The sequence below is a fragment of the Brachyistius frenatus genome, unplaced genomic scaffold (assembly GCF_029030835.1).
Source record: "Brachyistius frenatus isolate BFR_SWC_R1_liver_20210118 unplaced genomic scaffold, ASM2903083v1 Contig_109, whole genome shotgun sequence".
Taxonomy (NCBI): domain Eukaryota; kingdom Metazoa; phylum Chordata; class Actinopteri; family Embiotocidae; genus Brachyistius; species Brachyistius frenatus.
This window is the reverse complement of record NW_027210708.1, coordinates 130,435-147,525: the sequence shown is the minus strand read 5'-3', so window position 1 is coordinate 147,525 and position 17,091 is coordinate 130,435. Positions and strand designations below refer to the sequence as shown.

Below are 17,091 nucleotides of genomic sequence, written 5' to 3'. Positions count from 1 at the left end.
TTGTGAGTTTTGTACAATAAATAAACGTCATTTGTTGATGACTGATTTAAATGAAACCATGTGAGAAATTTCAAAGTCTCTGTAATGTCACAAGAAGCTGCAAGGAGACGCTGCATTAGCCTATTATCAGGAATTGTATTACACACGCACAAAAATAAAAACAAAAATAGTAAAATAAACAACATAAAGTACTGTGAAACTTTAGCTACAGTAAAGCAGCACACACATTTTAACAGAGTAAAGAAACATAATATTACACCGACTCCAATTGGCTTTCTTTTACATCACCAGCAGAGGGAAGCACTGTTCTTGTCATCACTCTTACTAAAGTGCAGGATGATTTACTTTCTTTCTTGAACTTAAAACAGGCTCACTGGTATCTTTGCTTTGCTTTTTTGTTGTTGTTGTTGTTTCCTTTCTGGCCAGGTTGTCTGTATCTTCCCATCAAATCAAATTTGCCAACTCTGTAAGAGGAAATCAGCTGGTGCTCTAAATGACACAATGTGTCTTGTGTTCACACACAGTTGAAAAAAAGTCTGCAGCAGGATGTGCAGGATTACTGTATGCACTTGGCAAAGAGCTGAGGAAGACCTATGATCTGGTCATGTGTGCTTTAGGTAGTTGGGACTGCACTCTTCCATAGCAACGACACTCTGCAGACATGTTTGTTGTGGTAAATGGAGGGAGACTGAGAGCGTACAGGAAGAGGGCAGAATAAAGCTGCTTGAATTCTGGGAAACGCTGAGCTTTATGTTTTAAGATGGACATGTCAAAATGTTTGTTTAAACCCTCCTGCTTTCTTAGATTTCCAGGTTTATTTGATTGTATAAAAAGCACCTTTTATTAATGTTGTAAAAGCAGTTGCAATCCTTTTCTCAGGAGTATTGAGTCATCCTTTAAATTTAAAAAAAATTTGGTCTCACATACAGTTTGAGTCTAAATTTAGCTTTTTGATGGTATAAATCTCATTAACAGCTACAATGAAACATATTGGAAAGAGCTTCAAAACAGCAGGGCCCATCTACCCAATCAGCTCCCTGGGAAGCTAATCAACTCCTGCTCTTCAGTGTTCACATAGGAATGTGCGATAGGCATCCAGTACATGTCCTGTTCATATCTTCTGTGTGTGTGTCAGTGTGTGCTCAGAGAGACGGTCTGTGTACACTGTGGGGAGCCGGTAAGAAAACTCATGTCTTTGTGGGGTCGAGCAAAGGTGTTATTTAGGGATCCCTGCCGCTCAAGCAGCAAGACTTCCCCCAAAAGGTCCCACGCAGAGAGGCCTGGTGTTGTCATTAGCTCACATAGTGGACTTTAATACTCTGTATGACCCACCTCACTGTTTTTAAAACAGGTTATGACCTACTTAAGACAGATATCTGAATGGTATGCAGACCGCGTTGGTTGTGTGAGTTCAGACAGGTTGATTAATGAAAACCAGCAGCTGGAGCTCAGTAAGAGGCAAAGTTACAGACTCATTTTTTCCATTAGACAGTCAGTTATATCAAACCAAAGAGAGACAGCAGTGATCACATCATTCAGTCTGCTGGGAATAAACAGGCACACTCACAATGACTGGTTGCTTTGACTCACTGCACCAGTCTGAACTGCAGGCCTGAGGTCTGCGAGCGTCACAATCGCCGTTGATAATCTGTCTTCAACCAAACAGGGAAACATCAGATTTTCACCTCTTGGAGCATTATCACTCTTAAGCCCTTTACACACCGGAAACGACACAAAAATACAAAATTCTCACCTGAAAATATTTCACACTAATTGCTTAGTTAAAAATAGATGGCTTCAACATCATCCAGTGATGAAGATCTTGTCCTGCTCCTCCTTATTTGACAAAAGAATAACAGATTTTGGGTGTATCCTATTTCACAAGGCAGAGGGAAAAAAAGGAGAGTATAAAGCGCATCAGCTGAGACATTGAGGGTGACAGTATTTCACCTCACAGGCATGTCCCATTCAAATATGGCCAAAGGTTTGGTCTCCGGTAACTGCTCCACTGCGCAGACTTTTCCATCAAGTTTTTTCAAGACAATGAGCAGAACTTGTGTTGCATCATGTCTGTACTGTGATGTGTTTTAATGTATTTATTCGCAATGCAGAAGCTCATAAAAATCAACTTCCTTTAAAAAAAACCTCCTTTAAAAAAAAAAGTTTCTCTTATGACACAATATGCGTGTACTGTATGAAAGAGCTAATAATAACAGTTGGAAAAACAAAAAAAGAACATTTTTCTCAACATCATTAGGGCTGTTACTCACCAGAGGTGTGACAAATAAATGACACAAACGGCAAATATTCGGCTACGAATATTGAACATCAAACTTTCCATACGGGCAGTGATGAGAATTTGCAACATTCGTTCCAACAAAGGTCTGAATAGATTTGAGTCAGCTCATTCAAAAATTATGGATTCAACAACATCCTGTGATAAAGATCTTGTCCTGCTCCTCTTCATTTGATAAAAGAAGAGAAGAGTTTTGTTTGTTGGCCAAACCTGCTGTGATATTTTTGCCTGCATATTACCAACTCTACTACATAGAAACGTAATATCCTGACGGGCTAGTTGTTCTACAATGCTGCTCCATACTTTGTTCTTCAGATCGTTGTAATTTTAGTGCCTTTTGTCACTAATGACAGGCTGACTGGAGACACAAACAATCAACATTGTCATTTGGAGTTGTGATGTGACGTCTGTGCCCCTTCCACACACCATGTGATTGGGTGATGCGTTTACTTGCAGGGCAAAAGCTCATAAAAATCCACCTCCTTCCAAAAAAGAAGTTGTGTTTTTGCCACGTGATATTCACCTTCAGTGTGAAATTTCTCATGACAGAAACAACTTTGAAAAAATATACTGACGTGCAAAAAAAAAAAAAAAAAGTGTGTAAAGACCTTTGTACTAAATGTTTGGCCTATTAAGTATCTCTGTTAATATTTTCCCATTTTAGAGTGAGATTTGGAGAATCAGCAGCTGATTAGTAATGACAGGCCCCTGACTGGGCCCAGGGAAGGAAAAGAGCTGCATAAGATGTTGCTTTTTTAGTAGGCAGGAGGTAAACAGCCTGCTGAAACCAGCACAGTGTGCGAAGGCAGAGGCCTCTCTCCATCTGCAGGAACTGGCCAGAAGGAGCATTTGGCCTCTGGGGGTCGATTGCCAGCTGCCCTCCTCCTCCTCCTCCTCCTCCTCCTTTTCCCTCTCCACCTCCGTGTCCACTGCAGCAGTGTCCACTCCATGCTCCAGGCTCCCTGGGGCTCGGGGCTCCAATCACAGATGCAGGCTGCCCCTTCTTGGCTCTCCTGCCTGTACGCTCACTTTCTGGCTGCCTCCTTCTTTCCGCCTGCACGTGTGCTTCACAATTGTAGAGGCTTGTATTCTGAGGGGCCCAGCAGTCGCTCCACACCTCTCACTCTTCAGGTTTCAGGCTGCAGCGATGTTGGAACTCCTGGCCGAACTCGTGGATCCATTTGTTTGCCACTGGAAAGCACAGACAGATCCAAACTGAATCAAAGCTTCTTTGGCTGTGCAGATTTTTAACTTCTTCATAATTGTGTTTGAAAAGTATAAACTTGACATTAATATCTGGTGATATACAAGCCTGATAAAAACGAAATCTTCTCCACTAACTGCTTCTGCAGCTGCTGTCTGGTGATTAATATCCTGCTGTTAGTCCAACTGGGTCTTTAACACACATTTAATAGTCTGACCCATCGGCAGCAGATATTTAGCTTCCAAGATGAGCCGTCAGTGTCTGAGCTGCATTCTGTAACATTTGTAAATGCTTAATGCAGCACAGATGTGGTCTTGCTCATTTATGTTGTAAAATCTGATCTCCGGATAAGTATTGTAAGAAACAGACCATGTTAATGATTGACTTTTTCCCACATTTACATCACTTCTCAGCTCCTGTCGACAGCATCGTCACATACTGAACCTACTGAGTCTTACCCCATTTGTCCCCAATGAGGACAGGACAACCAGCATGCAGCGTGTCCACGTCTCCTTGGCCGTTTCTGTGGAGGTTCCACCAGAAGATGGCAGCTTTCTGCGACATGAAAAACAAACACTTTTAGCAAGTTAGACATTTTTTTTTGTTCTCATGAAAGGTTGTTAAATAACAATTATTTTATTTACTCATTAATCTGACAATGACTTTCTTAATTATCAGCTCTAGAAACTGTGATAAATCAGTCAGTTTACTTCTTTCAGTTTAGCTTAATTAATTATCAAACAATTAAAATACAAATCAAAATATAGGGGTCGACTGTTCCTGATGCACACAAATGGAGTGCAGGACAGTAATGTACATGGAGGAGGGGGAAGCAATAGCTTTCATGAGTAAGTATTCCAAGTTACGTCACTTGTTCAACGCCTTTTTTTTTTTTTTTGCCCACTTGTACCTGCACATTTGCAACTCTGCAATGGAACTTAAATTTGAGAAGAAAGCAAAGTTGTTATTTTTTTTGGTCAAGTTCAAGGAAATCAGCAGCAGAGATCCTTAACTTGCTTCAGAAAGCTTATGGCAATGAAGCAATGAGCTGAACAAGATATTCTGAGTTTCATTTGTGTTTCAGGAGAGACAGAACGTCATCAACCAAAAAAGGCGCATCGGGTCAGGAGCACAACCAGGTGGGTTTTCTTTGACATTGGTGGGGTTGTGCACCATGAATTTGTCCCCCAGAATCAGACGGTCAACGCTGAGTTCTACTCTGATGTTCTGAAGCATATGAGGGAAAACATTCGGCATGAACAACATGAACTGTGGCACGACAGCACTTTGTTCTTTAACATGACAACGCGTCCACTCACAACTCGTTAAAAACGCCCGTTTCTCGCTCATAACACAATTGTGTTCCTGAATTATGTCTGCATACGACTTCTTTCTGTTCCCCAGAAGTTTTAAACAAAATTTTATGTTTCTCCGCTCAAGTTTTAGTTCCACTGTGAAATCGCAAATGTGGATGTACCAGTGGTCACAAGAACACATGTATCACAGGCGCTGATGTTGATCAAGTGACGTAACTTGGAATATTTGGTCATAAAAGTTACTGCTTCCCTCTCCTCAATTAACATTATGTGCACATGGAGCACAATAATCTGTTTGTATTGTGTTTAGGCACAACGGGAACAGTCAGACACCTCATATTAAACAACAGCTGTAGCAGTAACATACTCGAATTAGTAATTTTATAGTTTTATAAAGCCAAGTTATTTTCTGCAACAAGAATAAAGGTGAAAGGTTACACCCTGTTAAACCTCCCACTGAAGGTCATTTATCAACCGAAAAAAAAAACCTGTACTGACGACACAAAAGCTGTATTGTGGTAAAAGTCTCATGGCTAGTGTGGCTATGATCTGACATTTTAACATTTTGAAGGCAGAGAATGTGAGTGAGGTGAAAATGATGTAGCTCGAGGCAAAAATGAAGACGAAGGAGGCTGCTCTCAGCTTATCTGAGAACCTCTGAGTGTTTACCTCCACGACAGGAACGCTAAAGTTGGCGTAGATGAAGGCAGTGGACCCACCTGCCTCAACAGAGCTGAGCTGTGGAAAAGGACATTCCTTTAGGGTTGTGTCTTGTGTTTAGGTTAGGTTAGGTAGTTACTTTATTAATCCCCGAGGGGAAATTTTTTCGCTACAGCAGCATACAGAAGCAATAAGATAATATGATATTATACGATTACTGTATACGAATAATAAGATAATTATGTGCTCATGTTATGAAAAGCCACTCTATCTGCTGCACTGTCTTAAAAGTCATTGCTTCTCCTAGAATTATTCTGAGTTACAAAAAAACTAAAAAGGGGATAAATGGTCAGAACTAAAGGGCGAATAGGATATTTAAAGACAAAATGACAGACCTAGTCTGTAGGATGGAGTTAGTACAGTTTGGTTTTAGGTTGCTGAATGACAGAACGTCTACAAAACATTCATGTCGCCAGTGAGGTCAGAGCCAGTCAATCTTTCAGGCTGATTGTTCCAAAGTCTTGCAGCACTTGTGGCAAAGGCTGAATCTCTTTGTTTTTAATTTAGAGTTTGGAACAGCCAACAGGAACCTGCCCAAGAACCTCTGGCTGCTGTGCAGGTCAAATAGGGTCAGCAGATGTTTTGACTTCACTCACGTATATCATGAAGGTCGCCACACGATTCCCAGTTTTCAGCTTGAACACAGGACTCGTAGGTGACTGCGTTCATGGATAAATAAACAGACATCAGAGAGCTGATAAATCACAATAAATGACACCACTAATTAAAAAGTAACTTACCGTAGCGTGGTCAAAATGAGGTTCATAATGGCCACCAATCCCATAATTCACTACTTGGAGGTACTCGCCATACGGATGCTTCACGTTCAGACCCGTGAGCATCGAGATCCTCTGGTCCAGCTTCCCAACAATGGATTGTCCTGAGCCCTTCAGCCAGGCACTGCCAATAACACATAATAATCACAAAAATTGCACGACTTGAAAAATGATATCAATCATACAATCATTTGCATGCTGTGAGTTTATTACTCCTATATTGTTTTACTGGTCTTGCTGATATAACAGTAAATATTTATGAGACTCTGTTTATCTTCAGTAATTTAATTCAAACTAAGTCTGGGAATTCATTAAGTCTCGTCTGTTGTTTGTACCTCTTGCTGATACGATACTCGGCCGTTGCTTGTTTCTCCCCAGCTGCCACCACAGATCTCCTCAACTTGTTTGCAAAGACAGCACACAGCACCTTATTTTTGTTATTGCTACAGCAGGCGAGCTTTGATGCCCAGCTGCGAAGACATGTCCATAATACAAACTCAGAGCAGACAAGAGAAAAATCAGGATGAACTTGAATTAATCTTCCCATTTGGAGCAAATTATTATTCTTGACTGCAAACCAATAAGAGTGTAAGAGATATTGTACCCTCCCCACACACACCAGCTTCAAGTTTCATTTAGTTTTTCTGCACAATTTGAGTCTGGAAAGGAGTCTATGGAAGTCCAGATGTTGTGGAATAAGTTGGCCCTTCTTAAAGCCTCTATGATTTATTTGGACTCTAGAATCGTCACGCTGCCTTTCATACTTGTTTTGAATTATTGACATACTTTGACTGGTCCTAAGCAGAAAACTGGAAATTCAATATCTCAGACTAATTTTGCATTTGAAAATCCTGATACCATCTATAAAAACAGTAACTCATTCAACTCTACAAGGCTCACAGAATCAAAACACTGAGTCAACTAATTATTTCACACATCAATAGCTAAATAAATGGCAGATCTGCTAACTCAGAACAGATATGTGTTTTTGCAGAGTCTTGTTTGTAGGCTCCAGAAAGAGCAAAGTGTAAACCATGCTCATGGTTAATAAATGCAGCTCACAGCTCCAAACTAATGTCGTACCCTGGGCCTGTTTTCAATCAGCGCACAAGCTGACATAACGATGAAGAAAGTACTGGGGTTTCCATCTCAGCGAAAGACGGAAAACTCACTGCACAAAGCCAAAACCTCACAGAAACCATAGTGGCACCAACTGAATTAGCCCACCAAATATTCCCTGAAGTCACTGAGTCAGCATACAGTGAGGAGATTGCACTGAAGATTTTCATCTCTAGATAGATGCTGCTCAGTGATCGCGGACTGAATGTTCACCAGTATAGCCCAGCCGGGTTATTTGGACAGTTTGAGGCGCTCAGCCAAGTTTTCATAGTAATATATCCCTCATTCCTTTCGCTAAATCTTTGGAGGCAGACCAACTCTTCCTTCACAGGGTCTTTCCAAGATCTTCCAGGTAGGAAAAGTTTGACTGAGACCCCTGCAGCCAGAGAGCCTCACAGCAGAGCACATTATCCACGAATATATGCATTTAAAAAAAAAAAAAAAACTTTTGCTCCTATTTCAATGATTTATTTCAGACTAGATTCAAGGCTTTGAAGCACAATGTTTCCTTTTGACTTTAAGCTAATTCTCCTTGTCAGTCCCCTCATTGCAAGGACAAAGCATCATCAGAAAAGTGTACTTAAAGTATCAACAGTAAAAGTTGCCAAATTCAGAGCATTTTAAATACAGGTATGTTCATTTATTGGATTATTATCATAGCTGCATTAATTTGCTAGCACCATTTTGTTCTTGTAGTCTGCGCTGGAATTAATTTCAACTACTTTACATACCGACAGTTTGGTCTACAATACTTCATCATATTTTAGACAATATAAAGAAGTAAAAGCTCTACAAGTATCGAAAAAAAAGTGTATATATTTCAGGACTTGCGTTTATTTGTTAATTAAATGCTCCAAAGGGCACAAATTCTGACTGATGAACCTAAAACAAACAGTTAAATGTGCTGGTTTGTTATTGGATGCTTAAAGTCAAAAGGCATGAAGACATGAGACTCAGTGGTGAAGATGCTGTGGATCTTTAGGTATTGGTCTTACAGGAAATCAGGATCTCTGCCAATGCACAGCATATGTTATAGGAGATGAGTAGATGCCCAACATTAAACTGTCCTGTGTGTCATATTTATAGTACCGCTCAAATGCAGCCAATTAGTTTACAATTTATTACAAAGCCAACATCTGAGGAAATGTCCAGGAGGCCAGAGGGTAATAAAACCACTGTTCGGGGGCACAAAGAGGGAAATATTGTAAATATTGAGAATCTGACAGTTACCTGGTGAGAAGCCAAGACACAATATATTCTACACAAACAACATCATTACTGAGGGCACGGACGAGTGAAAAACAAAAGCCTTGGTTTCATCAGCTGTCAAGTTTGTTGAATTCCTCAGTTTTGAATGCAAAAGTCACAAAAACAATGTAATTTTATCGAGGAACAAGGTGTTCACAAGGCAATAGCCACACATTTCCCACCACGCTTCATCTGTTTGTCGATTTCTTTAACAGACTCTATTGAATTCTTGCTATTGCCAAGAAAACACATTTTGTGAGTCCCATGTGGACGAGCTGCTGACAAAACTCTTTAAAACACAGGATTACACAACCATTTAAGGATCTGACTTAATTAACTGAAAATGAGTGTTGATGTTAAATATGTGGCTTTTTCCTCTCAATTCCTAAAAAAAACAGACATATTAAGGACATGAGGGTTATTTCACCCACGAGTGTTGAGCACTTACTCCTGGCTGGGCGAGCCTCTTGATGTCCTCCACCTCTGCGTCGGTGATGAAGTCGTGGTAAAGGACCACGTACGGTTGCAGGCTCAGCACCTCCCGTCTCACAGGCAGCAGCAGCAGCGCAGGATTGTCGTGGGTGAAATAGTCGCAGAACAGTCCGGGGTTTTCAAAATGCATCGGCTGTTGGGAGAAACGGGCATCTGAAGTCCATTAACAAGATCAAAAAGAGGAAAATCATCCACAAGCAATTACTCTTCGCATTGTTCTCTCTCCACATGAGCTTCAAAGCAAACATGTCTGTTGACTCATTACAGTCTTTTTACAAACAAGGAAATATTTTACAAATTTAAAACATTCATCTAGATAAAGATTCACTTGCAACAAATGACGAGGAGCAGTTTCAATTAAAACTATTATTTATTAAAAATTATTTTGATAACTTTTAATGCTGAGCCATTTGGCCACGCCCACTCACGATTCCACTAAAATAAAAAACATTTCGTCGGGAGAGATGTGTGTACCAACTTTCATGAGTTTTTGAATATGCTACAGCCGCCAAAAAAGCAGTTGTTTACGGAGAATCATAATAATCGCTTGGACAACAATGGGGCTTTCGTACCATCTGTGCTCGGGCCCTAATGAAAAACATTCTTAGTTTTATGCTTTGAAATGTTATTTTTGGACATGTTATCGATGTTAGCTCTGTGGAACCTCAGTCGTCCACCACTTTGGTCCAGACTAAAAGATGCATAAATATGTAGATGAACTGCAAAAGTATTGTTGCAGAGATATTAATGGTTCTCAGAGAATAAAGCCTGCTCATAGTTCCAATAAATAATACTAATAATATAATCTATAATTCTTTTTTAAATTTTTTTTATTAAGTTTAGTACAGAAGTTGTTGTCGCTGAAAGAACTAATGCTATTGAATTTGTGAGTTTTCATTAGTCCATTTACTTTTGTTTGTGACCAAATATTTGCAAGACTAATGACCCTCCCATCAGCCTCAGCTCTGCTGGTTGGCAAATATTTGCGTGTCAACACAGTAAACTGTGATGAATACTAAAACTCGAAGAGCCCCTCGAAGAGCTACAGCCACGCCAACAGTTCACTCTACTATGATCTTCTCCTACAACCACAATATATATACAACTGTGCCAACAATGCAACTGTATGGTTTTTGGTTTTCCTTTATTGAACCATTGTCCCCTCATGCTCCATGATGACTGCTTGCTGTATTGAGCAAGTACGTGTCTCATAAAGGACCACGTAAATCTGGAAGCAAGGTTGTATGACACCAAAGTCAGTCCACTATCGGATACTGTCACGTTTTGAATGTACACTCTTGTTTATACACAAATGAATGATTTAAATAATGTAAATTTCTACATACAGATTGAACCTGAAGCATTTGCAGGGGCAGGAAATACTGTAACTTAAAGCTTGTTATGACTGAATGTTTTCTGCGGCACAGACTCAAAAGTACAGCGGCGCGTTAACACAGATATTTTCCAGCACGTGTTTAAAATAATAAAATTTCCTGATCACCTGAGAGCCTTGAGTCTGACAGAGCCTCTCGTAGGTGTCCCTGGTCCTCAGATATGTGGTGGTGGGTCTCCTCAACCTGTCGCTCCTGGGTGGACCTGCAGCAACCAGCAGCTTTTCGTATTTCTCAACATTCTGCAAAACTCGTCCATTCATTGGATCTGAGAGGAAATTCATGAGACAAAACTGTATGAAGAGAGTCCACTAGGGATTATTTATGCAGCACAGACAGGATTAAAGTAAGAGGACACAAAATAAAGGAAAATATTTACCATGATGCAGTAACTCCTGAGACAGACTCAGTGCGTAGGAGACGTTTCCTGTCTGAAACAATGAGAGGAATTCAGGGCAGTGTAATCCACCAATCCTGTGCACTTCCTGTATGTGAGTCCACCTACTTTAAAGTGAGAGAAGGCGAGGTGATCCAGAGCATCCTCCAACGTCCCTTCATTCTCAGGGCTCCACTGTCCTCCTGCTCCCCTGAAGAGACGCACCGACTCCTCCAACCACTGCACCGAGTGATAATAGTCCTCTTGCTCGTAGGCCACCTGCATGCAATATTACGTGGTTTACTTTTAACTACTATAATTTGGCAACTTAAATAGTTTGTTTCAGGCATAAATACAGAGCTGCATTGCTTTTTCTGTGTTATAGTAGTGGAATTCTAAACTGACATGATCTCTTTATTTAGATGACACCTGTATGAATCCTCAGTCAACTGCACAGTGAATGAAATACATGTCCAAAGGAATATTTTGACATTGAAAAACTCACAAACACTGGCTACACTCAGCTTTATCTGGTTCACATGCCGACGTGGAGCGGACTTGATGAAGTAGGTGCTGACTAAAGGCCTGATGGCACCCACGTAGAGACAGGGTGGTATGTGGCTCCTCGCAGATTATGTCCACAACCCCCTACAAACGTCACACAAACATACCATTTAACCCCTCAAACACACACACTAACTCACCAACTAATCAAATATGCTGAGTTACCTACTCCACCACAGGTTTACACACAACATTACACCCTTTAATTTGGGAGCAGTTGAGCAGCAGTTGGGCTGAAGAACATTTTAAAAATAGTCCTTAACCAGCAGACGAGCGAAAGAGCCTGAGTGAAGAATCTGCTGGTATTCAATTTAAACAGTATAAAAAAATAAAAAAATCGACTTAATGACACCGACAAGCTACAAACTTCTGTTAAAAGGCCGTGCTGGTTCTGGAGAGCGGTTTAACAGCCACGTAAAAGCAGGCAGCTCTTATTTAACTGACAACACCCTAAAACTCAGCATCTCCATATACAGGCCTTCTCAGTTAATCTCAGTACAAGTGAAGGCAAGCTCTGCTCTTTGCACTTAACGTCTGCAGCGTGAGACAACGTATTTTCCATACAAGCGCATGTCTCTCCCACACAGTGCCCTGCCCTCACACATCACCACCGCACAGAAACAGTGGAATTCACTGTGGGGGAAACAGTTTTTCCTTTTCTTTTTTTTCTTCTGTACTTATAGAGTGGCATATTCATCTTCACATGAAAAAAGATTGCCATGCACGCGATGGGAAGAATCCCGCATTTTCCTGGCTGAAGGTTTTGGATTCCCACCACAATACGACTGAAAGGTCTGCAATAAAAACAACTGCAGACCTTCAGAGAGAGAGGATGTTAATCAGAGAGGGAATTTTTTTTCACAGCAGCAGGGTCCAAATATCTCTCCACTTAGTTCCCTCACATGAGCACTCAGTAGACTATTTTAGTCAGAAAATTGATTGAGAAGGTCATGACTGATGAATTTGACTAGTTTGACCTTTGCTGTCCATTTCCTTGTCTCTGTCCCCTTCTGTCCTTTAACTCTGTCTGTATCTCAAATCACGTTATTCCATTGGTACAATTACATGTTAGTACACTCACTTGTATTTTGACAGGGTAGTGTTGTTTTGAATCGCACACTGCTTTTCTGAACTGATCACAACAGACCTTAACATTTGAATGCGTCACCTGCCAAGATATTGCCCACTTTATTTGTTTTTTTCACCTAAATATGAACGTGTTTTTGTGCGCTTTGGTTCATGCACACTATTAAATCACTGATGCCTTCTATCCAACAGCAGTATAGTGGTACTTGTACAACTTGTATTTGTACTGTGCAGTGCTCCGCAACAGCTGCAGCTTCCTCGAACCCCGTTTTAAAAATGGTTGGCTGCCCCTCCTTTTCTGCTACGTAGTCATGACGATTTTGTCATTGTCGCAATTTAATTAGCAAAGTTTTAAGGGACTTTCTTGCAGCGAAATTGCAGGAATTAGAAACAATTACAAGGAAAGAAAAAAAAAAAGATTTACAACCCATGACTTCAACAGAGCCTTCATCTGGATCTGCCTGATGAAGGCCACGAGTTTAAACTTGTTGGTCTAACATTGAAATTCTTCTATGTACTACAAAGTGTTGCTGCAGTTTTGGCCTCTGTAGATTATTTTTCCTTCTCTGTGAACTTTGGCACTAGAAGTTGTAAGTCTCTGCCTGTTTAGGAAATACTGAGGTGACAGGTACTCAGGTATTGTACTTAAATATCGAGGTACTTGTACTTAACTGCTTATATTTTATGCTACTTTATACATCTACTTCACCACATTTATTTGACAGCTGAATTTACAGTTTTATTTATCAAAACAATCTAACACGTTATCAAAGCTCACCGTTTTTGAATTGCAGAAAAATAAAAATCTTCTAAATCCTTTTACTTTGTGTCACCTACATGCAAAACTGATCCATTTCTTAATGTGAAAACATCCTGTGTATATTTGTATAAGTAAATGGTCTCTTTAATGTTGAAGGCTTCTGGGTCTTTTTTGTTTTTATCCAATTTGTATTGTGTTTTTATTTTTTCCACCTGTACTTTCTATCCTTAAGGTGCTGTGACGACTGAATTTCCTTGCTGTGGAATTAATAAACTATTATCTTAAATTAAAAAAGTAGCATCTGGTTCCTGTTCAAGTTTTAGATGTCTATCAGTTGTTTCACCAACAAGTGAACTCCCCCCAGACAGTTTCTGACAATAACTGTGAGGATGAATAATGTAAAACTTTCCAGTGTCTCAGAAAAAAACAAGGACAAGACAAAAAGAGCAGATTCTGATTGTGTGGCAGGACTTCTTTCCTACAAATAATCTCATAAATCATATGTTCCTTAATCGATGCCTGACCCCTAGATTGGGAACTAACAGACCAAATTACTGGACTGCACATAAACATAAAAAAAATCTACTTACACATTGTACACAGTGCCACCAATCAGAGGAAGCAGTATAGGAAAATAATGTCTTGTGTACCTTCCCAACCAGAAAACAGTCATCCCCAGACAGCGGGACGGACACTACAGGCATGTAGACATCAATGGGCTCGCCATCAGTGACTCTCTGGAAACGGCCCCTGACCAGGCTCGACACTTGGAGCGCGTACACGTCCTGCAGCCTCATCAGCCCTTTGGCGGCCCCCTGGAGGTCCTCCAGTTTGGGCAGATCGGCCTCTTCCTCCTCGTAACTGGACCTGAGAGCTGGACAGCAGAGGGCCAAAAGGTGAGCTGGGGGTTGGATGGTGACAGCAGAGACGAGGGCAGCGGGGGCTGTTTAGTTATCACCAACAGATGCGTCTGTGAGGGAGGTTGTTAGTCAAACCTTGTGCGTTCTCCAGGGCTTCGTTGCTGTAGACGACGTGCAGCCACTCTGAGTGCAGGCGCTTGATGAGGGTGAAAGCCACCAGCGGGTTCACCATTGTAGCTGCAGGACCTTTGTAAAATTCTGTGTGCAGGTCCGACACTTTGGCATAAAAACTGAGAAAAATCAATAGGGAAAGGGTCTTCATCAGGGCAGAAAAAAACAAAAAACAAAAACCCCTCAATAAATCCTTGTAGTTTATATATTTTTATTCTATATCAGTGAAAAAAAACGGTTTATAAAGATCATAATCTGATGTTTGGAATGATAATTTGAATATGAAACATGACATTTAAAACTGATGGACTGTGTGTAGGATCATCTTTTTAGACAGACTCATGGACATCTGCATTTGATCATCTACCATTATCATCAAGTTAATCATTTTCCAACCCTACACCACAAAAAAATCCACCACAATTAAGCTACTGTTTGACATTTCATGGCCAAGTCATTTTCTCCATAAAATTAGAGGCAGTTCCACAAAGAAACTGTTGAAGCATAAATTAGTGGGAAAAGACTTGATAGGTCTTGTTCTGCATCAGTGATCCTGTCCAAGTGATTTCTGACTGAAAAGTACAGCCAGTAAAAAACTATTAATTGGTTGTTTTAATACAAAGAAACACCCTAAAACAGAAGTTGTATTTTTCATTTTTGCATCTAAGTTAATCTAAATAACATTCATTTAAATGCAGCTGTGGATCTGATAATGTCACCATACAGTAAAACCACCACATGTGCTGTCGTCATGCCCAAAAACTTGTTCCATTATTACTCACTGTGTGGAGCAGCGCCAGCATTAACATATTAAACCAGGAGACTCAGTGAACTCCATTTAAAACAGGGGATTATCTTTAATTATTCAGACACATACCTTCAGTGGAAATCAATTAATCAGTTATTCTTCTAACATGCAACAGAAAAAGCGCTCATCTTTAATAAAAACAACAACAACAACAACTAGTTAGCCTAAGTCTATCTTTCATCATGCACGTCACTCACCGTCTGATGTCCTCCAGTCTCTCCGACTCGTGGTCAATATAAGTTCTCAAGTAATCGATCAGCTTCCGTTCGACCATGATCGCCTGCTTTACGTTCAGCAGCGACGTATACATTTCCCCCAAAGACCTGGGAATCACAGCTGCAACCAGGAGACCGCAGAGAAAGTAAACGCGTGCGGCATGCTTCATCTCCGAAAGAAAACCTTTTACCGCTTCTTCTTCAGCTGCAGCAGCTTCACTGCTTCCAGAGCGTCCTCTCAGTTTTCCTGAAAAGCTCTGAGGATCTTCAGGGTTTGCGCTTGGCTCTCTCTCTCTGTGTGTGTGTGTGTGTGTGTGTGTGTGTGTGTGTGTGGTGGTGGTGGGGAGGGGGGAGGGGGGTAATCTGCTCATCTTCCGCCCTCTATTGATGGGACTGACCCGCAGCCTGAATTCACTCAGTACAATAAATTTGCATCAATTTGTTCTATAACATTAAGTTCATGTGGTATTGTAGACGCTGCTTTTTCTTCTCAAACAATCTGAGCTGTTTCATTAAAAAAAATTTTTTTAAAAATCACGCCATATGCTGTAAATATTATTTTATATAAAAAAAAAGAATTTACATTCATGCTTCAAAGTGTGTGTCTTAGTTGATTTATTAGTTTTCTAAAGAATCAAAGTTAAGTACATGTATAGGTTTTAGGTTTGGAGTCACAGCGACATCTGCAGGCGAAAACTCTGCACAACAACCACTCTGAAGCAGCAAGGCATTTACTTTATATCACGATGGAAATTGTCCTTTGCTGCCACCCTCAGGCAATTAACAGTAACTGAAGTTTGCACCATTATCTCATTTTAAAAGTCATTTTTAAAAATGTATTAATGGGATTTGGGGGGATAAAGTTTGTGGAAGTACAGAAAAAAAAAAAAAGGATAAATACTAAATGTGCTTTTTAAGTTTTGTTGTTTAAGGTCATTGACCTTCATCAGTAGGAGGAACTTGCATCTTTTGTGAGTGTTTGTTTTGCACGTTTAGTTTGGTTATTGATTTTTGTGTGTGCATTTTTGTAGTTATATTATGAAGCTACCCCCTTCTTGAAAAAGCCAGGGAATACATGAACGACATGTGACCTGTTGAAAGTATTAATGGTGTCACCAGCTCAACGAATGCAAGAACGGTTAAGGTTCAAAGTGGAGAAAGTTTTGAGAGGATTCCTGCAGTCTCTACTCCTTTCTATGAGCGTGACGACAAGTACGGGCATTCAGACAACAGTTTTGTACACACGAACTACACACGCTGATGTTTGCATCCAAATATATGATGCAAAGAAAACTTTATAACATCGACAACATGGTCTGAGTAGGTGTTAGGGTTTTTTGTAGGAAAGTAATGAAAGTGGGTCACAGTGAGCAAAAAGCAGTTGGGGTTAATTTCACTGGTTAATCATAAATCCATGAGCCCCAGAACCGCTGCCAGACTCCATTAAAGTTACCTTAAATTCACTCACATAACTTGTACCGCTTATTGATGCTGCTGGTACAGATATTCAGCGTCTGCCTGCTTTATGTTTAACAGCATCGGATCTATAAAACTGTTGAACCAAAAAAACGGTGTATCTGTTAAACAAAAACAATTTAATTAAATGTTTTATTCAAAGATTGGATTAAGGTCTTAGTATTACAAATGTTTTGACTGTACATCTTCATATTTGAACAATATTCTATTCAC

The 17,091-nt window shown here is 40.2% G+C and overlaps 2 protein-coding genes across 3 annotated transcripts in view; one reads left to right on the top strand and one right to left on the bottom strand.

Moving 5' to 3' along the window:
• The window catches only part of apbb1 (amyloid beta (A4) precursor protein-binding, family B, member 1 (Fe65)), a 146,785-nt gene that overhangs the window by 3,283 nt on the left and 126,411 nt on the right, over positions 1–17,091 (top strand). The window lies entirely within an intron of this gene.
• Positions 2,903–15,613, bottom strand: p4ha3 (prolyl 4-hydroxylase, alpha polypeptide III). Of its 2 annotated transcripts, XM_069712340.1 has the most exons (13): positions 15,385–15,613; positions 14,344–14,498; positions 13,999–14,222; positions 11,068–11,217; positions 10,942–10,993; positions 10,673–10,830; positions 9,128–9,304; positions 6,648–6,712; positions 6,277–6,436; positions 6,133–6,195; positions 5,486–5,554; positions 3,959–4,055; positions 2,903–3,487 (listed from the first exon to the last, which is right to left on the bottom strand). In XM_069712340.1, the coding sequence occupies exons 1-13, from the start codon at positions 15,570–15,572 to the stop codon at positions 3,417–3,419; spliced, it is 1,629 nt and encodes a 542-aa protein (XP_069568441.1). In that variant the 5' UTR covers positions 15,573–15,613; the 3' UTR covers positions 2,903–3,416. The 2 variants fall into 2 exon arrangements, 1 of the variants encoding a protein (XP_069568441.1); XR_011311506.1 differs by lacking the exon at positions 2,903–3,487 and having other exon boundaries at positions 4,020–4,055; positions 5,486–5,549.

Excerpts from the sequence above, each read along its gene's own strand:
- p4ha3 (XM_069712340.1), bottom strand. The coding sequence starts at position 15,572 with ATGAAGCATGCCGCACGCGTTTACTTTCTCTGCGGTCTCCTGGTTGCA. Across the intron at positions 10,994-11,067 it reads TCGCCTTCTCTCACTTTAAA|ACAGGAAACGTCTCCTACGC; the intron begins GTAGGTGGACTC and ends TCATTGTTTCAG. Across the intron at positions 6,713-9,127 it reads AGAGGCTCGCCCAGCCAGGA|TTGAGGAGATCTGTGGTGGC; the intron begins GTAAGTGCTCAA and ends TTTGCAAACAAG.